Here is a 26011-nt window from a genome sequence, read left to right on the forward strand (position 1 = left end):
TAGTCAGTCAGAGCAGACTACAGTTACAATATCCACTAAGTCAAAGTAGTCACAGTCAGAACAGACTACAGTTACAATATCCACTAAGTCAAAGTAGTCAGTCAGAGCAGACTACAGTTACAATATCCACTAAGTCAAAGCAGTCACAGTCAGAACAGACTACAGTTACAATATCCACTAAGTCAAAGCAGTCACAGTCAGAACAGACTACAGTTACAATATCCACTAAGTCAAAGCAGTCACAGTCAGAGCAGACTACAGTTACAATATCCACTATGTCAAAGTAGTCACAGTCAGAGCAGACTACAGTTACAATATCCACTAAGTCAAAGTAGTCACAGTCAGAACAGACTACAGTTACAATATCCACTAAGTCAAAGCAGTCACAGTCAGAACAGACTACAGTTACAATATCCACTAAGTCAAAGCAGTCACAGTCAGAACAGACTACAGTTACAATATCCACTAAGTCAAAGCAGTCACAGTCAGAGCAGACTACAGTTACAATATCCACTAAGTCAAAGTAGTCACAGTCAGAACAGACTACAGTTACAATATCCACTAAGTCAAAGCAGTCACAGTCAGAACAGACTACAGTTACAATATCCACTAAGTCAAAGTAGTCACAGTCAGAACAGACTACAGTTACAATATCCACTAAGTCAAAGTAGTCACAGTCAGAACAGACTACATTTACATTTACATTTAAGTCATTTAGCAGACGCTCTTATCCAGTTACAATATCCACTAAGTCAAAGCAGTTACAGTCAGAACAGACTACAGTTACAATATCCACTAAGTCAAAGTAGTCAGTCAGAGCAGACTACAGTTACAATATCCACTAAGTCAAACTAGTCACAATAGTGAGGGTACAGTTATTAAAGATAGTTTAGGAAAAAAGACATCTTGTTTACGCGGTGTCTAACAGTACAATATTTACAGTGGTGTCACAATTCAAAGAACAGACGGAATAGTACAACAAAGTACAGTCACCTGAGAGAAAGTACAACGGTCAGTAGTCAGAATGGTCAGAGTAGTCACACTGAGGCTTTGATTATATACACTGCTCAAAAAATAAAGGGAACACTAAAATAACACATCCCAGATCTGAATGAAATTTTCTTATTAAATACTTTTTCTTTACATAGTTGAATGTGCTGACAACAAAATCCCACAAAAATTATCAATGGAAATCAAATTTATCAACCCATGGTGGTCTGGATTTGGAGTTGCACTCAAAATTAAAGTGGAAAACCACACTACATGCTGATCCAACTTTGATGTAATGTCCTTAAAATGAGGCTCAGTAGTGTGTGTGGCCTCCACGTGCCTGTATGAACTCCCTACAACGCCTGGGCATGCTCCTGATGAGGTGGCGGATGGTCTCCTGTGGGATCTCATCCCAGACCTGGACTAAAGCATCCGCCAACTCCTGGACAGTCTGTGGTGCAACGTGGCGTTGGTGGATGGAGCGAGACATGATGTCCCAGATGTGCTCAATTGGATTCAGGTCTGGGGAATGGGCGGGCCAGTCCATAGCATCAATGCCTTCCTCTTGCAGGAACTGCTGACACACTTCAGCCACATGAGGTCTAGCATTGTCTTGCATTAGGAGTAACCCAGGGCCAACCGCACCAGAATATGGTCTCACAAGGGGTCTGAGGATCTCATCTCGGTACCTAATGGCAGTCAGGCTACCTCTGGCGAGCACATGGAGGGCTGTGCGGCCCCCCAAAGAAATGCCACCCCACACCATGACTGACCCACCGCCAAACCGGTCATGCTGGAGGATGTTGCAGGCAGCAGATCGTCCTCCACGGCGTGAACCTGCTTTCATCTGTGAAGAGCACAGGGCGCCAGTGGCGAATTTGCCAATCTTGGTGTTGTCTGGCAAATGCCAAACGTCCTGCACGGTGTTGGGCTGTAAGCACAACCCCCACCTGTGGACGTCAGGCCCTCATACCACCCTCATGGAGTCTGTTTCTGACTGTTTGAGCAGACACATGCACATTTGTGGCCTGCTGGAGGTCATTTTGCAGGGCTCTGGCAGTGCTCCTCCTCCTCCTCCTTGCACAAAGGCGGAGGTAGCGGTCCTGCTGCTGGGTTGTTGCGCTCCTACGGCCTCCTCCACATCTCCTGATGTACTGGCCTGTCTCCTGGTAGCGCCTCCATGCTCTGGACACTACGCTGACAGACACAGCAAACCTTCTTGCCACAGCTCGCATTGATGTACCATCCTGAATGAGCTGCACTACCTGAGCCACTTGTGTGGGTTGTAGACTCCGTCTCATGCTACCACTAGAGTGAAAGCACCGCCAACATTCAAAAGTGACCAAAACATCAGCCAGGAAGCATTGGAGCTGAGAAGTGGTCTGTGGTCACCACCTGCAGAGCCACTCCTTTATTGGGGGTGTCTTGCTAATTGCCTATAATTTCCACCTGTTGTCTATTCCATTTGCACAACAGCATGTGAAATGTATTGTCAATCAGTGTTGCTTCCTAAGTGGACAGTTTGATTTCACAGAAGTGTGATTGACTTGGAGTTACATTGTGTTGTTTAAGTGTTCCCTTTATTTTTTTGAGCAGTGTAGTTGTTGTTAAGTTATATGGTGTTACAATAGAGCGTTTAAAATAATTGTGTGTTAAAATAGACTTGTTAAAGCAGACAGCGTTATAATTAAGAAATAAGGCACGAGGAGGTGTGGTATATGGCCAATATACCACAGCTAAGCACTGTTCTTATGCACATTGCAAAGCGGAGTGCCTGGATATAGCCCTTAGCCGTGGTATATTGTCCATATACAACAAACCCCTGAGGTGCCTTACTGCTATAATTAGCAGTAAAAGTAAATGGTATATGGTCTGATATACCACATCTGTCAGCCAATCACCATCCAGGGGTCAAACCACCCAGTTTATAATGGAGTGTTGATAGCTACGTGTCTAATTTTTGGTTTTGGCGTCAGTTCATAAACTCACACTGTGGCTTTGCTTAAATAGATGGTGTTGGAAAAGTGTGTTAAAACATGATTTGAAGATAAAGTGTTTTCTAGGAGACTGTTACAACAGAAATGATCATAATGGAGTGTTGATAGCTACGTGTCTAATCTTTGGTTTTGGCATCAGTTCATAAACTCACACTGAGGCCTTGATTATCTCTGTCTGGTTTCCTGGAGCTCACAGACAGACCTGCTGATTGGGTAGCTACAGATCAGGGGTGTGGCATGCTGTGGTAGTGTTGCCCGGGGATTGGCTACCTACAGTAAAGATCTGATTTTCTTCCCTTCTCCCACTCTTTGCGCTCTCATAAAGACCCATATAAAGGCTAATTCTACTATAGAACAGGCCAGTAAACAGATTGAATAGAATAGAAAATAATAGAATAGAATATTATGGACTATAATATAATATAATACATATGTGATTGTATTCTATGTTATTTTGGGTTACAAATAATAACCACACTCGGCCAAAACCAAAGAAATACAAAACATAGAATTCCCACCCCACATCACACCCTGACCTCACCAAATAGAGAAATAAAACGGCTTTCTAAGGTCAGGGCGTGACACGTAAATAACAAGAATGGTAAGTGTAGAGTATTTTATCCAGTCCCAGAGGATAGCACATGAACATATTAATGAAAACAATTATTTCCAAAGTGGTCCTCCTAGGACAGTGAGTGTTTTGAGGTCCAGGAGTGATAGGCTTAATCTGCGTCTGGAAAAAGAGCCCTGGACTGCAGGTCTGTCTGGCCAGAGTCCAGGCAGAACATCCCACAGATGAGTGGTGAACAGGGCTCCATCCCAAATGGCCCCCTGTTCCATACATAGTGCACTACTTTTGATCAGAGCCCTGGTTAAACGTAGTGCACTATGTAGGGAATAGGGGGCCGTGTGGGACGGAGGCCTGGAGAACCCTGACCTCTCAGAGAAGACAATTGCATTACAGTCACATTACATTGGAGAACGAGCAGTGTCAATCAGTCACAGCTCAGCACTGTGTGTGTATCCAAAATGGCACCCTATACCCTATTTAGTGTACCATAGGGCTCTAATTAAAAGTAGTGCACACTACAGTATATAGGGAATAGGTGCTATTTGGGACACAACCTGTAAAGAATCTTAGTACACACCTGTAATGACAGTTGTTTCCCTTTATATTATATTAGGGATGACACTTTCTGAGGTTCTAGTTGCAGGCTGTGGCTTTGTAATACCAACACTTATATTGACTATACAACTAGAAGTATGTCATGTCCCCAACATTTTACTAAATGGGGAAACAAAATGTTGCAAGGATTCATATGTGCAATATGTGGGATGTATTTGTAGCCTAATGAGACTTTGCATGGAGATTATATGTTAATTCTACAGGGACTTAATCCCTACACCAGGCTTTTTAGCTCCTTACGTTACTAAATACACTGAAAAGAATGTAAACGAAACATTCAACAATTACAGTTCATATAAGTAAATCAGTCAATATAAATTAATTATTAGGCCCTAATAAGGAATACAGATATGCATCTGTTGGTCACCGATACCTTAAAAAGAAAGTTGGGGCTTGGATCAGAAAACCAGTCAGTATCTGGTGTGACCACCATTTTCCTCATGTCCTTCACATAGAGTTGATCAGGCTCTTGATTGTGACCATTGGAATATTGTCCCACTCCTCTTCAATGGCTATGCGAAGTTGCTGGATATTGGCAGAAACTGGAACAAGCTGTCATACACGTCGATCCAGAGCAACCCAAACATGCTCAAATGGTGGTGACATGTCTGGTGAGTATGCAGGCCATGGGAGAACTGGGACATTTCAGCTTCCAGGAATTGTGTACAGATCCTTGCGACATGGAGCTGTGCATTATCATGCTGAAACATGAGGTGATTGCGGCGGCAGTGGGCCTCAGGATCTCGTCACAGTATCTCTGTGCATTCGAATTGCCATCTATAAAATGCAGTTGTGCCAGTGGCCATCGAAGGTGAGCATTTGTCCAGTGAAGTCAGTTACAAAGCCAAACTGCAGTCAGGTCAAGACCCTGCTGAGGACGACGAGCACGCAGATGAGCAGTTTGTGCAGAAATTCTTCGGTTGTGCAAATCAACAGTTTCATCAGCTGTCTGGGTGGCTGGTCACATATAATCTCGCAGGAGAAGAAGACGGATGTGGAGGTCCTGGTCTGGCGTGGTTACACGTTGTCCGTTGGACATACTGCCAAATTCTATACAACGTTGTTGAAGTCGGCTTATGGTAGAGAACTTAACATTCAATTATCTGGCAACAGCTCTGGTGGACATTCCTGCAGTCAGTATGCCAATTGCACGCCCCCTCAAAACTTGAGACATCTGTGGCATTGTATTGTGTGACAAAATTTAGATTGGCCTTTAATTGTCCCCAGCACAAGGTGCACCTGTGTAATGTATAATCAGCTTCTTGATATGCCACACTTGTCAGGTGAATGGATTATCTGGCAAAAGAGAAATGCTCACTAGATTTTTGTGTGTATAGAACGTTTCTGGGATCTTTTATTTCAGCTCATCAAATCAAGTCAAATCAAATTTATTTATATAGCCTTTCGTACCTCAGCTGATATCTCAAAGTGCTGTACAGAAACCCATTCTAAAACCCCAAACAGCAAGCAATGCAGGTGTAGAAGCAGGGTTAGCTAGGAAAAAACTCCCTAGAAAGGCCAAAACCTAGGAAGAAACCTAGAGAGGAACCAGGTTATGTGAGGTGGCCAGTCCCCTTCTGGCTGTGCCGGGTGGAGATTATAACAGAACATGGCCAAGATGTTCAAATGTTCATAAATGACCAGCATGGTCCAATAATAATAAGGCAGAACAGTTGAAACTGGAGCAGCAGCACGGCCAGGTGGACTGGGGACAGCAAGGAGTCATCATGTCAGGTAGTCCTGAGGCATGGTCCTAGGGCTCAGGTCCTCCGAGAGAGAGAAAGAAAGAGAGAAAGAGAGAATTAGAGAGAGCACACTTAAATTCACACAGGACACCGAATAGGACAGGAGAAGTACTCCAGATATAACAAACTGACCCTAGCCCCCCGACACATAAACTACTGCAGCATAAATACTGGAGGCTGAGACAGGAGGGGTCAGGAGACACTGTGGCTCCATCCGAGGACACCCCCGGACAGGGCCAAACAGGAAGGATATAACCCCACCCACTTTGCCAAATCACAGCCCCCACACCACTAGAGGGATATCTTCAACCAGCAACTTACCATCCTGAGACAAGGCCGAGTATAGCCCACAAAGATCTCCGCCATGGCACAACCCAAGGGGGGGGGAGCGCCAACCCAGACAGGAAGATCACATCAGTGACTCAACCCACTCTGGTGACGCACCTCTCCCAGGGACGGTATGAAAGAGCCCCAGTAAGCCAGTGACTCAGCCCCTGTAATAGGGTTAGAGGCAGAGAATCCCAGTGGAAAGAGGGGAACTAGCCAGGTAGAGACAGCAAGGGCGGTTCGTTGCTCCAGAGACTTTCCGTTCACCTTCCCACTCCTGGGCCAGACTACACTCAATCATATGACCCACTGAAGAGATGAGTCTTCAGTAAAGACTTAAAGGTTGAGACCGAGTTCTAGGGACAATTAGGAGGCCTGCGTCTTGTGACCGTAGCGTACGTGTAGGTATGTACGGCAGGACCAAATCAGAGAGATAGCAGTAAAACCTTGAAATCAGCCCTCTCCTTAACAGGAAGCCAGTTTAGGCAGGCTAGCACTGGAGTAATATGATCAAATTTGTTGGTTCTAGTCAGGATTCTAGCAGCCGTATTTAGCACTAACTGATGTTTATTTAGTGCTTTATCCGGGTAGCCGGAAAGTAGAGCATTGCAGTAGTCTAACCTAGAAGTGATAAAAGCATGGATTAATTTTTCTGCATCATTTTTGGACAGAAAGTTTCTGATTTTTGCAATGTTACGTAGATGGGAAAAAGCTGTCATTGAAATGGTCTTGATATGTTCTTCAAAAGAGAGATCAGGGCCCAGAGTAACGCCGAGGTCCTTCGCAGTTTTATTTGAGACGACTGTACAACCATTAAGATTAATTATCAGATTCAACAGAAGACCTCTTTGTTTCTTGGGACCTAGAACAAGCATCTCTGTTTTGTTCGGGTTTTAAAGTAGAAAGTTTACAGCCATCCACTTCCTTATGTCTGAAACACATGCTTCTAGCGAGGGCAATTTTGGGGCTTCACCATGTTTCATTGAAATGTACAGCTGTGTGTCATCCGCATAGCAGTGAAAGTTAACATTATGTTTTCGAATGACATCCCCAAGAGGTAAAATATATAGTGAAAACAATAGTGGTCCTAAAACAGAACCTTGAGGAACACCGAAGTTTCAGTTGATTTGTCAGAGGACAAACCATTCACAGAGACAAACTGATATCTTTCTGACAGATAAGATCTAAACCAGGCCAGAACTTGTCCGTGTAGACAAATTTGTGTTTCCAATCTCTCCAAAAGAATGTGGTGATCGATGGTATCAAAAGCAGCACTAAGGTCTAGGAGCACGAGGACAGATGCAGATCCTCGGTCTGATGCCATTAAAAGGTCATTTACCACCTTTACAAGTGCAGTCTCAGTGCTATGATGGGGTCTAAAACCAGACTGAAGCATTTCATATACATTGTTTGTCTTCAGGAAGGCAGTGAGTTGCTGTGCAACAGCCTTTTCTAAAATTTTTGAGAGGAATGGAAGATTCGATATAGGCCGATAGTTTTTTATATTTTCTGGGTCAAGGTTTGGCTTTGTCAAGAGAGGCTTTATTACTGGCATTTTTAGTGAGTTTGGTACACATCCGGTGGATAGAGAGCCGTTTATTATGTTCAACATAGGAGGGCCAAGCACAGGAAGCAGCTCTTTCAGTAGTTTAGTTGGAATAGGGTCCAGTATGCAGCTTGAAGGTTTAGAGGCCATGATTATTTTCATCATTGTGTCAAGAGATATAGTACTAAAACACTTGAGCATCTCTCTTGATCCTAGGTAATGGCAGAGTTGTGCAGACTCAGGACAACTGAGCTTTGAAGGAATACGCAGATTTAAAGAGGAGTCCGTAATTTGCTTAATAAAAATCATGATCTTTTCCTCAAAGAAGTTCATGAATTTATCACTGCTGAAGTGAAAGCCATCCTCTCTCATGAAACATGGGACCAACACTTTACATGTTGTTTTTATATTTTTCTTCAGTACACATTGAAAAGCACATTGTGAAAGTAACATCTGAAATAATCTCCTAGCTATCACCATATAAAGTAGCACGCCTGTTGAATGCAAAATGGTCTGTTGTTGATGCCAAGTGACCCAGCCCATGTCGTTAGACCTACTGGCTCACAGTCACAGCCCAGCAGTAAAGGCTGATGCTATGTTTCACAGCCCATTTCACGTGAGCATTGTTGTGTGTGTGTGTGTGTGTGTGTGTGTGTGTGTGTGTGTGTGTGTGTGTGTGTGTGTGTGTGTGTGTGTGTGTGAGTGAGTGAGAGAGAGTGTGTGAGAGAGAGAGAGTCTGTCTCTGCGGTCATAAGACCATGAATGCATCAGTGGTTAAACCCCTTAACTGATGTGGAGCAGCTGCCGGCTTAAGCTCCACAACAGTCCCCTCTCACTGGCTGCCTATCCTGGCCATTGACAGTCAATCACAACCACCATCTCACAGCTAGCCAATCACATCTAGAAATTCATAGCTGCTCGCTCACAGCTAGCCGCTCACAACTAGCCAATCGCACCCAACCAATCGAATCCAGCCACTCCTTGCTAGCAGCTCACAGCTAGCCAATCAGATCCAGCCACCCCTCGCCAGCCATTCACAGGTAGCCAATCACGGGGGGCTTGATTCGGGATTGAGATAAGCCTGCACAATTTGGACCTTCGTGTAAGGCATGCGTTGATGTGGGACAATGGGAGACTTAAGTGAAAACTCCAGATAAGCGCATGGATCTAATATCAGAATACCATCCAGAGAGAGAGAGAGGCTTTGGGGTTCATCCCTGTGTTGCTCAGTCAGGGCACCTAATCCCACAGTTCTGAATAAATCTGAATTGGCACACTATTCCCTTATTCCCTTAGTATTGCACTACTATTAGCTAAAGCCCTCAGCCCTGTTATTTCAATGAATGTCGTGCTCTACTTCTGCCTTAGAGCCCTATGGCAATAAAAAAACATATTACTTCAATGATCAACTCTCATAATGTAAATCATAATAATGATAATATGTACAATATTTCCCCCATACCTTTCTATAATAGCTATCTGTGTGAGCCAGAATAGAAAGCACCAACCTCTGGGGGCATGGTGTGTAATAGGTCAGAAACAGAACATATCTCAGTCTGCCCTGGTAGAGATACCAGGACTGATCTGGGTCAGGGAGTAATGACGTTACTATATCGAACACATTAAAACCATGCATACTCAGTACTATCTAGACCCAGTCACTGGGTTCAGACCCACTCATTTCACTGAGTCTCTAATTTGAGATGAATAAAATATAGCTAGTTAGCATGGTTAGAGTGTAATTGTGTATTTACCTCCGGAGAGCAAGAGAGCCGGGCCTCCACAGCAGTATGTGGGGACATTGTGTGTTGGAGCATTATGATGTGTATGTGTGTGTGTGGTGTGTGTGGTGTGTGTGTGTGTGTGGTGGTGTATCAGAGCATTTTAACTACTTCAGTAATTATAGCCTGCCTCCTGCTGTAAAAAGGATGCATATAAATGTGGCCATTGGCTCTATTGACAGTGAGAAATCCATACACACACACATACACACACACATACACATACACATTCACGCAAACACACACGCAAGATATGCATTCACGCACATACACGCATGTATGCAGACATATACACAAAACTACACAACAGAACACACACACACACACACACACACACACACACACACACACACACACACACACACACACACACACACACACACACACCATATAAGCACTAGCAGAAGATTCTAATTGTGGACAGTTCACTTAAATCTATTTTAATTGTGATATATGGGCCTCTTACTTTATTTTACTCAAATTAAATCAAGCATACCCATTGGTTGTGGATTGTGTGAATCCCATCCTACTACAGTCTTTGACGGTCCACAGTGAGCCTGTGACGATTTTCCCAGTGTGAAACTGTAGATATTATGGATTTGTGTGTGTGGCTCACTGTGCAGGGTTTCACCTCAATGACATCAGATTAATCCTTCTTCATGATAAGAGCATTGCTGTTTTCTTGCTTTGTGCAATCCTAATATCTCTGTGTGCTTTAATATCTGATGATAAAGTATCTGTGTCCTAGCATATTTGTGTGCTAGTATCTCTGTATGCTCGTATCTCTGTGTGCTAGTATATCTGTGTCCTAGCATATCTGTGTGCTAGTATCTCTGTATGCTAGTATATATGTGTGCTAGTATTTCTGTGTGCTAGTATATCTGTGTGCTAGTATATCTGTGTGCTAGTATATATATCTGCTAGTGTGTGCTAGTATCTCTGCGTGCTAGTATATCTGTGTGCTAGTATCTCTGTGTGCTTGCATATCTGTGTGCTAGTATATCTGTGTGCTAGTATCTATGTCTGCTAGTATCTCTGTATGCTAGTGTATCTGTGTGCTAGTATATGTGTCTGCTAGTATCTCTGTGTGCTAGTATATCTGTGTGCTAGTATATCTGTGTGCTAGTATCTCTGTGTGCTAGTATCTCTGTATGCTAGTATATATGTGTGCTAGTATTTCTGTGTGCTAGTATATCTGTGTGCTAGTATATCTGTGTGCTAGTATATATGTCTGCTAGTGTGTGCTAGTATCTCTGTGTGCTAGTATATCTGTGTGCTAGTATCTCTGTGTGCTTGCATATCTGTGTGCTAGTATATCTGTGACTAGTATATCTGTGTGCTAGTATCTCTGTATGCTAGTATATCTGTGTGCTAGTATTTCTGTGTTCTAGTATATCTGTGTACTAGTATATCTGTGTTTGCTGGAGTGTCTGTGTGCTAGAGTATCACTGTGCTAAATGATGTATGTGCGATAGTACATCTTTTCTATAGTTCCAATGTGTTATAGTATCTGTGCTAGAGTATCTCTGTTATGGTATCTATATGCTACAGTATCTTTCTTCTATGCCTTTACTAACAGTTCCTATTGTTTCTCTCTTTTTGCAGAGCAATGCATCTGGTCCTGTGGAGAGCTAGTGGATTTCACAGTGATTCCCGTCCATCACTCGGATATACAGAGTTGGAGTTTTGACACAAGCTCATCTACGCAGGCCTGTCAGAGTTGTGTCCTCCCGGGGGTTGACGCTCCCTCCACCGTCCCTCCTCCTCCTCCCCCTCCTCCACCAACTCCACCAACACCACCGCTGGCTCCTTCACTGCTGGCTCCTCCACCGCTGGGTCCTCAGTCCGAGCAGAGCTGCTCCACTGCATCTTTAATAGACGTCTCTCAAAGCATTGCCTTCCATGGTTTCTGCCCTGCTCCAGACCCTATCATCTTACATCGTGAAGATTTGCAAAGGAATGTTTACAAAGAAATTGGCGAATTCCACAAAGAAGAAAGAGAGTAGCGACAATAAAGAGCCCAAATTGACCACCACTAATTTGCGTGACCAAGGTAACCTGACGCCGACACTCTCCACCACTCTGAAAACCACAGTGAAAAATATCAGCAAATGCTCTTCGGCGCGTAACATCTCTCTTGAATTAGACGACGGAAAAAACGACTGCTCATCTCTCTCACCGACTTTCAGTTACCGTGTAGCGATAGCGAACGGACTCCCGAAAAACACTCTTCTGCTGAACAATAATGAGAGTATCTTCCAGGAGATCCTCTCCATCAATAGCGAATACTCTGACTCACTAAGCGAGGCCAAACCTGTGCGTAGATTCGATGAGCAGAAATCTCACACCATGCCAGTGAGACGGAACAGGAAGAGCCTCATTAGTCTGGCGCCCTCCGATGGCAGCTCAGAGGGTGAGAGGGTGGAGCGCTCCAGTCTGCACACTCTCCGACTTGGAGCGCTACGCAAGCTGAGGAAATGGAAAAAGAGTCAGGAGTGCGTGTCTTCGGACTCCGAGGTGAGCAACTGGAGGAAGACCCTGGGTATCCGAAGCAAGTCCCTGGACCGGGCTGGGAGGCAGCAGAAATCGACCTCTGCCTTAGAAGCCGGCTCCAGCTCTACAGGCTGCATCAACCAAACCCAGGATGTGATGGAAATGATCTTTAAGGAGCTGCAGGGCATCAGCCAGATTGAGACAGAGCTTTCAGAGCTCAGGGGACACGTCAATGCCCTGAAGAACTCCATCGACGAGATCTCCTCCAGTGTGGAGGTGGTGCAGACAGAGATCGAACAACTGCGTACTGGCTTTGTCCAGTCCCGGAGAGAGACGCGAGACATCCACGACTACATCAAGCAGGTCAGCCACCAGGCCAACAAGGCCAGCCTGAGGTTCATAAACGTCCCTGAGGAGAAGCTGGAGAAAACTGAGAGTCTCATCTATCACATTCTAAAGGACAAAATGGGATTTGCTGAAGCACATAAAACACTTAAAATAGAGCTAGCCCATCGGTTAGGGCAACAAAGAGAATGTTCCAATGCAAAACCTAGGCCTATTATTGTAATATTCTCAACCCCCTCAGATAGAGATTTAGTTTTGAAAAAATGCTACAAACTGAAGGGGACTGGTATATCTGTATCCACTGATAGCTTAACGACTCATGATGTGAAGGAAAAGAAAGATAAAGGAGAAATGTCCTCTTCTCAAACCTACGAGAGCATGGACATTAAGGTCTCAGCCAAGGACAAAGCTGAGAGTGATGACTGGGACTCTATGGACAGTGACAAGGAGCTAGACGAACTAAACAGGAACAAATATGCAATGGTGGTGTCTAAGCCCGTTCACAAACATAAAGCAGATAAAAAGAGGCACGGTCACCATGAGCACGGTAGCCGGTCTGCGGATGAGGCAGGCTACTCTGCCTCAGTTCACTACGCTGATGACTCCTATGATGAGTCTGACAAAGCCTCCAAGCCCTACTATGGTGACCTCACCCCCGGCTGGCTTTCTCAGAGCGACTACTCCACCCCCAAGCTCAGCCGCTCCGAGTCTGACTGCTCCAAGCTCTGCCAGTCCTACTCTGAAGACTTCTCAGAGAGCCAGTACTTCAGCCGGCCCAATGGCAGCTCTCTACTATCCTCCTCAGACCAGGAGCTGTGGCAGAGGAAGCAGGAGGACATGGCGTCATCATGGTATGCCAGCCAGACCCTCAGCCAGGAGAACCCTCCGTACGCTGAGCCCAACGAGGCCGAGACCACTGAGACCATCGACAGTGGGGTGAGCAATGGGCTGATCTGCATGTCTGGGGATAGGAGCCATTACAGCGGCTCACAGCTGTCTCTGCAGGGAGACCTCTCCCCATGGAAGGACTGGCCTCACCTGGAGCAGGGAGCAGACTCTGGGCTGGACGCTTCCACAGAGCAGAACCTGGTGTCTGAGGTCAGCAGCCCCTTTGACCCAGCTGCCATCCCTGGCTTCCCTGAGAATATCACCAAGTGTCAGGAGGTGGACCTGGCATTTGAAGGGGAGGAAACTTTCATGTTGGATATGGTGGAAAGCACCCTCTTGGACACTGCCCCACTGGAGATCACCCAACTAGAAAGTGCCCGGCTGGGTAGTGCTCCCCCCACTACTCTTTATACAGCCCCTATCGTAGCGAAAGAACCTGTTGTAACACCACCTGTCCATAAGCCTACAGCTAAAGAGATTGCTAAAACACTTCCTAAAGAAACTTCTAAAGCAGCTCCTAAAGCTAAAACACCTCCTAAAGAGTTAGCTAAAACTGTTCCTAAAGAGATTGCTAAGACTATTCCTAAAGAGTTAGCTAAAACTGTTCCTAAAGAGATTGCTAAGACTATTCCTAAAGAGGTTGCTAAAACTATTCCTAAAGAGGTTGCTAAAATTATTCCTAAAGAGGTTGCCAAAACACCTAAAGTGGTTGCTAAAACTATTCCTAAAGAGGTTGCTAAAACTATTCCTAAAGAGGTTTCTAACACTATTTATAAAGTGACTTCTAAACCGGCAAAAGAGGTTGCTAAATCAATTGCTGAAGAAGCTGCTAAAACTATTAAACTAAGAGAAACAGCCAAAATGATTCCTAAAGAGAATGTTAAAACACCTCCTAAAGAAATTGTTAAAGCTATTCATACAGAGGCTCCTAAAACACCTCTGAAAGACACTCCCAAAACAAGCCCAGAAGAAACTCCCAAAACAAGTCCGAAAGACACTCCCAAAACAAGTCCAAAAGAGGCTGTGAAAATACTTCCCAAAGACACTCCTAAAACAAGTCCAAAAGAGGCTGTGAAAACACCTCCCAAAGACACTTCTAAAACTTTTACAAAAGAGACACCCAAAATGGTTCCTAAAGGGGCATCTAACACACTTCCTAAAATGGCAGCTAAAGAAGCCCCTGAACTATCCACCCAAACATTCCCTGAGCTTGATGTCAAACACAGCTTCCAACCAAGCCAGACCAAGTCATCCACCATGTACCGTAGCCAGAGCGAGATCCGGTCCGAGAAAGTTGTAGAGGAGGTGCCCAAGTCCTGGAGCAGCCGCCTCAGCATCGACCTCACCGACAAAGCTCCATCCTTCAGTTTTGGGTTCGGCTCCACCCTGAAGAAGGCAAAATCAGCCCTGGAGGTGGTGTGGAAGTCAGGCCCTCCACCTAGTGCCGCTCCCCCAGAGCCACCCCCAGACTCAGGCTCCTTCATGGGCCGCTTCTGCACACTGTCCACCTCCACGGCCAACGACTCCAGCACCACCATCGACTCGGACGTCTACACCGATTCCTTCGTCTACAAGGCTGAAGATGAAGATGAGGCTACCGCTGGTGACCAGCTGGTGGACAATGAGACTGCCTATGTTGGGGTGATGGAGCAGGTCCTGGCCAACCTGGAGAACCGGTCCAATGCCAATGACACAGAAGAGACAGAGGAGTTTGAGGAGCCCATACTGGATTATGATCCTGATGCCTCTCAGGATTATGTCTCTGAGGACTATGAGGCTACCACCCAGGATTACGAGGACTCTGATGAAGTTGAGGCCACCCAGGAGGCTGCAGTCGTTCTGGAGTATGACTGTAGTCTGGACGAGCATTACGACGAGGAGTACAGTGAGGATTACGTTGATGATGCCATGACAGGGGACACGGCAGAGGACACAGCAGAGTACGAGGCCATGGTGGAGTATGTCGAGGTGGAGGAGCCTGACGAGGAGGAAGAAGAGGAGGAGGAGGAAGAAGAGGAGTTAATGGAGGACATGGAAGAGGGGGATGAGATGGAGGAGGCCTCCGAAGTGTCTGTGTCGGAGAGGACGGAAAACCTAGAGGATGAGAACAAAAACATTCCGGAGAAGGAGGAGATGCCTGCAGAGGCTCCGCCCAAAAAGCGAATCCGTCCCACGTTTAAGGAGGCTGCACTGAGGGCCTACAGGAAGCAGATGGATGAGCTGCAGCAGCAGATCCTGGCTGGAGGTAGCTACACCTTCTCTTTACTACATTTTACTTCACTTTACTACACTACACTTTACTTCACTTTACTACACTTTACTACACATTAAACTTGATCTGGTTTGCACTGTTATAACCAACTGCTATGGTAGTTGTCATGCCAAGTGTGACCATTGGATCTGGAAAGACAGCACAAACCGATCTGGGACAAGGCTGCTACACTTTGTCTTCTCTCTTTACTCATCGTTGGCATTGTACCAGTGTAGAGCAGAAATTTTTACTCAGTTCAGGTCATAAGTTTCAAATTATGGTATGTATCATACAGTTAACAGTACAGTAGCATGTAAAGTATGCACTATAAAATAGATATGTTTGTGTACTATCTGACTTTGATCCATGACATTTGAACACAGACATTTATCGGAGATGTGGAATGATTGGTGTCAGTTGAACATGTCTTTGGTAGAGAATCCTTGAGGATCAGACTGAGGCCTGTAGTGGAATATGTATGAGCTCCTGGAAACCTCCAGCATCTGTTCCACCGGTGTTGGGATTTCAGAGACTTTTAGGTTGACTTTGACTGTTTGATTTGCTCCTGGCATCTTCTGGAATTAGTCATTGATTTTGTGCTTGATGCTAATATGAAGGGACGACTGTTTTCTTTGAAGGTGGGCAATGTAAGTGTCAGGGTTAGAGGTATGTATAACATCATCCTCGTGGTGCAGCACTTTACAGCTGACTTAAACTGATGGATTTTTATTTTAGAATACAAGCGGCTTTTTTTCAGTTGGAGAGTTGTCTGATTTTTAGTGAGTATGTCTCTTCCTCATGAACATTTTATGGTTCTAAAACGGTACAACACCCATGTTCCAGGGAACAATGCAATCAGATTAGCGCAGACTCGAACAACATGGATTCCACCCATTACCATAGACCATCAGGGATATTCAGACAATGAAAGCAAAAGAACTCACTGTTTCTGACAGCTTAGAAATATTAACTTAAAACTGTACCTCAAATTCAAGTGGTGTGTGTTTACCATGCCCGGAGCCACATTACCCTTTCCATTTAGTGAACTAGGTCTATTCTCCACATTACCCTTTCCATTTAGTGAACAAGGCTTATTCTCCACATTACCCTTTCAATTTAGTGAACTAGGTCTATTCTCCACATTACCCTTTCCATTTAGTGAACAAGGCTTATTCTCCACATTACCCTTTCAATTTAGTGAACTAGGTCTATTCTCCACATTACCCTCTCCATTTAGTGAACTAGGTATATTCTTCACATTACCTTTTCCATTTTGTGAACTAGGTCTATTCTCCACATTACCCTTTCCATTTAGTGAATGCGGTCTATTTCCCACATTACCCTTTCCATTTAGTGAACTAGGTCTATTCTCCACATTACCCTTTCCATTTAGTGAACTAGGTCTATTCTCCACATTACCCTTTCCATTTAGTGAACAAGGCTTATTCTCCACATTACCCTTTCAATTTAGTGAACTAGGTCTATTCTCCACATTACCCTTTCCATTTAGTGAACAAGGCTTATTCTCCACATTACCCTTTCAATTTAGTGAACTATGTCTATTCTCCACATTACCCTCTCCATTTAGTGAACTAGGTATATTCTTCACATTACCTTTTCCATTTTGTGAACTAGGTCTATTCTCCACATTACCCTTTCCATTTAGTGAACGCGGTCTATTCTCCACATTACCCTTTCCATTTAGTGAACTAGGTCTATTCTCCACATTACCCTTTCCATTTAGTGAACAAGGCTTATTCTCCACATTACCCTTTCCATTTAGTGAACTAGGTCTATTCTCCACATTACCCTCTCCATTTAGTGAACTAGGTCTATTCTTCACAGTACCCTTTCCATTTTGTGAACTAGGTCTATTCTCCACATTACCCTTTCCATTTAGTGAACGCGGTCTATTCTCCACATTACCCTATCCATTTAGTGAACTTGGTCTATTCTCCACATTACCCTTTCCATTTAGTGAACTAGGTCTATTCTCCACATTACCCTCTCCATTTAGTGAACTAGGTATATTCTTCACATTACCTTTTCCATTTAGTGAACTAGGTCTATTCTCCACATTACCCTTTCCATTTAGTGAACAAGGCTTATTCTCCACATTACCCTTTCAATTTAGTGAACTAGGTCTATTCTCCACATTACCCTTTCCATTTAGTGAACAAGGCTTATTCCCCACATTACCCTTTCAATTTAGTGAACTAGGTCTATTCTCCACATTACCCTCTCCATTTAGTGAACTAGGTATATTCTTCACATTACCTTTTCCATTTTGTGAACTAGGTCTATTCTCCACATTACCCTTTCCATTTAGTGAACTAGGTCTATTCTCCACATTACCCTCTCCATTTAGTGAACTAGGTCTATTCTTCACAGTACCCTTTCCATTTTGTGAACTAGGTCTATTCTCCACATTACCCTTTCCATTTAGTGAACGCGGTCTATTCTCCACATTACCCTATCCATTTAGTGAACTTGGTCTATTCTCCACATTACCCTTTCCATTTAGTGAACTAGGTCTATTCTCCACATTACCCTTTCCATTTAGTGAACTAGGTCTATTCTCCACATTACCATTTCCATTTAGTGAACAAGGTCTATTCACCACATTGCCCTTTCCATTTAGTGAACTAGGTCTATTTTCCACATTACCCTTTCCATTTAGTGAACTAGGTCTATTCTCCATTTTACCCTTTCATTTAGTGAACTAGGTCTATTCACCACATTACCCTTTCCATTTAGTGAACTAGGTCTATTTTCCACATTACCCTTTCCATTTAGTGAACTAGGTCTATTCTCCACATTACCCTTTCATTTAGTGAACTAGGTCTATTCTTGTGAATTCCGTCAATGTTTTAGTGGAACATTGACACACTTTTAAGAGTTTGATCATGTCAAAATATGATTTGTCTTATTGCTCTGCTATTACATTTCCCCTTTGGGATCTGCTACATGAATCAACCGGTATACCTTCGACTATGGCTGGAATCTCATGAAACCTGCTGAAATTATATTATTATTTTGCTTAAAAATGCTCATTTTGATTAAAGTGAATATTAGATTTGTTTTGATACACCTCAAAAAAATGATTTAATGAATCTGATTAAACTTACTGGAATAATGCTTTTTTCTGTAGCTCAGGTTTGCAGACAAAACCGCAAGCTTAATCAGACAAACAAAAAGGCCAAAGAAAAATGATTTCTCGGTCTGTATAAGTGGTTATTATTGATTTAGTGTAACGGTTTTCTTCCTGGGAAGGAGAGGAGGACCAAAATGCAGCGTGGTTATTTATAAACATCTTTAATGAAAGATGAAAACGTGAAAACTATACAAAATAAGAAAACGTGGAAAAACCAAACCAGTCCTAACTGGTGCAAAACACAGAGACAGGAACAATCACCCACACGATACCTAAAGAATATGGCTGCCTAAATATGGTTCCCAATCAGAGACAACGATAAACACCTGCCTCTGATTGAGAACCACTCCAGGCAACCATAGACTTACCTAGAACACTCAACTGAACACAACCCCATAGACTACAAAACCCCTAGACAAAACAAGACACATAAATCACCCATGTCACACCCTAGCCTAACCAACATAATAAAGAAAACACAGAATAGGGCGTGACATTTAGTGAAGCAAACAATGAACTGTTTTAAGTGGAATGAAGAAAGGTTTTTAAATCAGAGCGATGGCGGGGCCTGTCTTTTGTTTAATTGAACAAGCTCTTGACCTACATGTGGTAGCAGCTGTAGTGCACGGCTACACTCACAGCAAGGCATACGCACACACACACGCACGCACGCACGCACGCACACACACACACACACACACACACACACACGCATTCACAGTTACAGCAGTAGATCATGTACACAGTATATTGGAAACAAACTCACACTAAATGAAATATACAGTATAGGCTAATGGATACAGCATACTCACACCTATACAGTGCCTTGCGACCTTTTGCTACATTTCAGGGTTCAAACATAAAGATATAAAACTGTATTTTTTTGTGAAGAATCAACAACAAGTGGGACACAATCATGAAGTGGAAGGACATTTATTGGATATTTCAAACTTTTTTAACAAATCAAAAACTGAAAAATTGGGCGTACAAGATTATTCAGCCCCCTTAAGTTAATACTTTGTAGCGCCACCTTTTGGTGCGATTACAGCTGTAAGTCGCTTGGGGTATGTCTCTATCAGTTTTGCACATCGAAAGACTGAAATTTTTTACCATTCCTCCTTGCAAAACAGCGCGAGCTCAGTGAGGTTGGATGGAGAGCATTTGTGAACAGCAGTTTTCAGTTCTTTTCACAGATTCTCGATTGGATTCAGGTCTGGACTTTGACTTGGCCATTCTAACACCTGGATATGTTTGTTTTTGAACCATTCCATTGTAGATTTTGCTTTATGTTTTGGATCATTGTCTTGTTGGAAGACAAATCTCCGTCCCAGTCTCAGGTCTTTTGCAGACTCCATCAGGTTTTCTTTCAGAATGGTCCTGTATTTGGCTCCATCCATCTTCCCATCAATTTTAACCATCTTCCCTGTCCCTGCTGAAGAAAAGCAGGCCCAAACCATGATGCTACCACCACCATGTTTGACAGTGGGGATGGTGTGTTCAGGGTGATGAGCTGTGTTGCTTTTACGCCAAACAAAATGTTTTGCATTGTTGCCAAAAAGTTCAATTTTGGTTTCATCTGACCAGAGCACCTTCTTCCACATGTTTGGTGTGTCTCCCAGGTGGCTTGTGGCAAACTTTAAACAATGGATATGGATATCTTTAAGAAATGGCTTTCTTCTTGCCACTCTTCCATAAAGGCCAGATTTGTGCAATATACGACTGATTGTTGTCCTATGGACAGAGTCTCCCACCTCAGCTGTAGATCTCTGCAGTTCATCCAGAGTGATCATGGGCCTCTTGGCTGCATCTCTGATCAGTCTTCTCCTTGTATGAGCTGAAAGTTTAGAGGGACGGCCAGGTCTTGGTAGATTTGCAGTGGTCTGATACTCCTTCCATTTCAATATTATCGCTTGCACAGTGCTCCTTGGGATGTTTAAAGCTTGGGAAATCTTTTTGTATCCAAATCCGGCTTTAAACTTCTTCACAACAGTATCTCAGACCTGCCTGGTGTGTTCCTTGTTCTTCATGATGCTCTCTGCGCTTTTAACAGACCTCTGAGACTATCACAGTGCAGGTGCATTTATACGGCGACTTGATTACACACAGGTGGATTGTATTTATCATCATTAGTCATTTAGGTCAACATTGGATCATTCAGAGATCCTCACTGAACTTCTGGAGAGAGTTTGCTGCACTGAAAGTAAAGGGGCTGAATAATTTTGCACGCCCAATTTTTCAGTTTTTGATTTGTTAAAAAAGTTTGAAATATCCAATAAATGTCGTTCCACTTCATGATTGTGACCCACTTGTTGTTGATTCTTCACAAAAAATACAGTTTTATATCTTTATGTTTGAAGCCTGAAATGTGGCAAAAGGTCGCAAAGTTCAAGGGGGCCGAATACTTTCGCAAGGCACTGTATATTATGAAAGGTATGTAGGACACAACATACCCCTTTATTATAGATATTATATTAAATATAAATACATACAGTACATATTTTCAAAGACTTGATCTTTAAGCAGAGGGGCGTACGTTGCACTTGGGCACTATTCCTTGGTAATTAGTTTCATTACCAGGCAAGCTAAAACAAACACACTTCAAGCATTGTAAAGTATTAGACACTTGTATTTTACCCAGTTCAGATATGGCTACAGCTACAGCTAATGCTGCTGCTGTTGTTATTACTTGTTATTTTGTCATTGCTAGTTATTTTGCTATTCTTTATTCTATTGCTATTGCTAATTCTGTTTCTAGTTATATTGTCATTGCTACATCTATTTCTATTGGTAATTCAAATGTATTTAGCAATTGCTAGAGCCTAATCTATTTTTATTTCTACAGCTACGACTATACTGTACATGCATGAATACAGCTACAGCTGCTTACAGCTACAGCTATTGCTACTAACACTGCTATTGTTGGTGTTAGTGTTACAGCTGCCATTACTGTATTGAGATGCTAATTTGGGCTCCCAAGGGCATTCTCTAACCAGGTCAGCCTTGCTTAAAATATTTATATGAGTTTTGTATGGTAGTGTACTGTAGCCTCTTTCTACTACTACTGCTGCCACTGTTGGCTGCGGATGGTTTCTCCTGGGAGAGGCAGAGAAAGGCAGACCCTGGTCCTGGCACACTGTGCTACATTCTATAAGTGTCTATATATAAAAGATGCAAATAAAGTGACATTAAAAAGGAAAGCAATAGAGAGGGAGTTGTGTTGTTATGTTAATTGTTGTGATGGGGTCCTACTAACTCTGGGCCTAGATTGCAGTTCAAATACCAATACTCTCAGTTGACTGGCTCTGTGGCTCTGCCCTGGCTCCAGATCTGCAGTAGTCAGAAATTAACTAGCCATAGGACAGTCAGGCAAATGCTAGATGGGCCGATCCATCTATAGCCAAGTTGGCCGGGCTAAATTGGGTTTTTATGCGCAGAATTATTATTATTTGGCTAATAATGGGGGCCTCAAGGTAAAAATTGCCTGGTATGTTTGGATTTCTGGTCCCAGTCTGTCCCTGGCAGCAGACGTTCCAGTGGTTTAGGCTGTGGGAGGGATTATCAACAGAGATTCTCAGCTAACGTGGAGCGTCTTCCTCCCTCCTTGAGAATGGCTGTAGTTCTGAGTCCCTCTCTCTCCCTTCCCGGAAAATGGCTGTATAGCTTTGACTCTGTCTTTCTCTCTCACTGGAAATGGCTGAGGCTTTGAGTCCGTCTCCCAGTCTCTCTCTGCCACAGCCACAACACAAGAGGAAGCATCCCAAATGCAATTGGACTCCTTTAGTGATGGTGTTACATGATGCAGAGAGTTTGAGTGCTGCAGCCTATGGGATACCACTGATTCTGGGCAGCACCCACTTGAATTTCTAGTAGCTACAGATTTATGGACATAGCCACTACTTCTACCATGTACGACCACTCCACAGATCCTACAAGCATTCAGACTGACAGGGCGTACTAGAATACTGTCCATAACTAGCACTGGCATAACACAGTTTCTCTGGACCCCCTGCAAGATCGGAGTTGCCCCCCCCCCTCATTTTCTCATGTTAAACCTAACATTTCACAAAGTTATGCATGTTGTCGCATGGTATCGCAATGCTGCCATTTTTAGACTGCTGGCTGGTGGAAATAATGTAATTACTTGCTCAGTAATTAAAGTTGGAAATTCTAATTTTCAGATTATAAGATAAATGTGCGATGCCTCAGCATACTAATCAGCTACCAATATAACTAACCTGTATATGCTACTTGAACCTGCAGGACATGAGCCGTCCTCGCGCTTTCTCCCAGCTTGGATAGAAAGTAGTTGTGTGTAAAACCAGCCTATTATTGCCAAATAATACAGTCAATTACCCTCACAACACTAGCTTACTAGGGATTGTTTCCTTATGCCGTGTACTGTCTATCGCTAAATACCATATTTAGCTGCTATTTATACAAAATATTTTATACAAATTACACATAAAATAACCAATGAAGAACAATGAGGAAAAATAAGTCGACTTGAGGATAAATTCAGCCACTATTTATTGGTGAACTTTTGTCTGGCTAATAGCCTACACCAATGGGCTGCAATATTCAAGGTAAATTAAATTAAATTAAATCATATGAAATCCAACTTGAAACACTCCCCTGATCTCCTGAAGTCCTCCTTATTTGTGTGCAAATGTTTTTACCTGTAAGTCCAGGTAGTGGACTGTTTGCCATACAGAGTATTGCCAACCTAGACAGTCTTTCCTGAGACATTTTCCATTATTCTGCATTTCCATTGTGTTGCACACAATTTAAACTTAGTCTTGAATGATGCATGCCAAGATATACCAGAGATAAGGGACTGTTGATATTGAAACCCCACAACTCAAATGCAGTATGAATGAAAGCGAAAACCGCTTTTTTTTGCTCAAGCCCTCAAGAACTGTTGTCTGCTAAAGATGATAATTTGTTTGCAACTGGCAATTTATTGACTGTCCAGTATCCAGATTACCTGTCCCCAGAGCTTCTTACGCAGTAAATCTCTTTTCGTAACGTGTTGAGGCCAGCAATTAAGGATAATGAGAGGCTCAATTAAAGCTGTTGCAGAACTGCTGTATTTGAAGGACCACTCCCCCTGCAGTTTACCTGATGTAAACTGGCAATCATGCTGTTTTTACTCTCCCTGTAACTGTTACTACTGCGGAGAGATTGTTTTCTAAGCTAAAACTCATAAAGAACTACTAGGAAGCATTAGGCTGTCGGTCTGAAGTGAGCTTTTGAACACCTGAGTAAGCTCCACTCATTACACTGGCATCGTAGTAGCCTTGACCACAACATTTGTTCACCGATGTCCCCTTATACTTGCAGTCAGTTAAATGCTTTCTTTTCAAGGCCTGAGGCACTTTTTCAGTCACATTCCTGAAGCCCAAGAAACAAACACATAGCTTCCTAGTACATATGGAAATTAAAAAGTTGATGAATTAATTTTTAGACGGTTACTGTCAAAATGACATTGATGACAGGTGCAATGGTCCCCAGAGCTTGTGGGACCTCCTGCCTTGTGTGGGAGGTCCCACAAGGTATTGTCCGCTACGCCAGTGATAACTAATGCATTGGTGCACTGAGTCTGTTTCAGTGCTTTATCATGGTTTCTGTAATATCATTATTATGTTAAATGTCATCAGTGTGAGAATGTGTGATGAGTCATGAGATGACTCTCTTCTCTACTTCTTTTCTTTCTCTTATTTCTCTTCCTCTCTCTCACTTCCCTCCTCTCTCTTTCTCTCCCCTCGCTCCCTTCTCTCTCTTCCTCTACTATTCTCGTTCCCCCCTCTCACCCCTCTCGCTGTTACTTTTTCTAATTATTTATGTGTTGGTATTGAGGCCCAGCCTCACAGACCCTGGTAGGAAGGGTAAGTAGGCCTACCTGGTTATATTGTCAGCCTGCAGAAGACTATTCCGAAGTGTTGAATTGCACACTTCCCATCATGGACTCCCTCCAGCCAATTTTTAAACCAATCCAATGCCTTTAAATCTATGACTGGAATTGTGCGGGTGTGGGATGGAGAATTTGGCCAAAACATAAGGCTCCTAATGGGAAGCGCTTCAGCACCTGATTATATTACTAGCCTGAAGCCGGCTAGCTTCTGGTTATATTGTTAGCCTGAAGACGGCTAGCTTCTGGTTATATTGTTAGCCTGAAGACGGCTAGCTTCTGGTTATATTGTTAGCCTGCAGAAGGCTAGCTGCTGGTCATTATGTATTGTTACCAGGAAAGCTATCTTCTGGTTATATTGTTAGCCTGCAGAAGGCTAGCTGCTGGTCATTATGTATTGTTACCAGGAAAGCTATCTTCTGGTTATATTGTTTGCCTGCAGAAGGCTAGCTGCTAGTTATACTGTATTGTTAGCCTGCATCAAGGCTAGCTACTGATGGCAGCATTCGCGTGAATCTGAAAGCGCGAACCACTGCTTTTAATCAGGGCAAGGTGACTGGAAACATGACCGAATACAAACAGTGCAGCTATTCCCTCTGCAAGGCTATCAAACAAGCTAAGCGTCAGTATAGAGACAAAGTAGAATCTCAATTCAACGGCTCAGACACAAGAGGTATGTGGCAGGGTCTACAGTCAATTACGGACTACAAAAAGAAAACCAGCCCAGTCACGGACCAGGATGTCTTGCTCCCAGGCAGACTAAATAACTTTTTTACCAGCTTTGTGGACAATACAGTGCCACTGACACAGCCTGCAATGAAAACATGCGGACTCTCCTTCACTGCAGCTGAGGTGAGTAAAACATTTAAACGTGTTAACCCTCGCAAGGCTGCAGGCCCAGACGACATCCCCAGCCGCGCCCTCAGAGCATGCGCAGACCAGCTGGCTGGTGTGTTTACGGACATATTCAATCAATCCCTATACCAGTCTGCTGTTCCCACATGCTTCAATAGGGCCACCATTGTTCCTGTTCCCAAGAAAGCTAAGGTAACTGAGCTAAACGACTACCGCCCCGTAGCACTCATGTCCGTCATCATGAAGTGCTTTGAGAGACTAGTCAAGGACCATATCACCTCCACCCTACCTGACACCCTAGACCTAGAAATAGGTCCACAGACGATGCAATCTCAACCACACTACACACTGCCCTAACCCATCTGGACAAGAGGAATACCTATGTGAGAATGCTGTTCATCGACTACAGCTCGGCATTTAACACCATAGTACCTTCCAAGCTCGTCATCAAGCTCGAGACCCTGGGTCTCGACCCCGCCCTGTGCAACTGGGTACTGGACTTCCTGACGGGCTGCCCCCAGGTGGTGAGGGTAGGTAACAACACC

General features: G+C 43.6%; 1 protein-coding gene across 1 annotated transcript in view; it reads left to right on the forward strand.

Annotated features, from left to right (window-relative positions):
• The window catches only part of LOC135551546 (protein unc-13 homolog C-like), a 284691-nt gene that overhangs the window by 27861 nt on the left and 230819 nt on the right, over nt 1–26011 (forward strand). Inside the window, exon 2 of the mRNA XM_064982756.1 lies at nt 11178–15543. Within this exon, the coding sequence (XP_064838828.1) occupies nt 11475–15543 (4069 nt within the window). The 5' untranslated portion in view covers nt 11178–11474. The remainder of the gene's footprint in view (nt 1–11177; nt 15544–26011) is intronic.

This window comes from Oncorhynchus masou, chromosome 1 (assembly GCF_036934945.1).
Source record: "Oncorhynchus masou masou isolate Uvic2021 chromosome 1, UVic_Omas_1.1, whole genome shotgun sequence".
Lineage (NCBI taxonomy): Eukaryota > Metazoa > Chordata > Actinopteri > Salmoniformes > Salmonidae > Oncorhynchus > Oncorhynchus masou.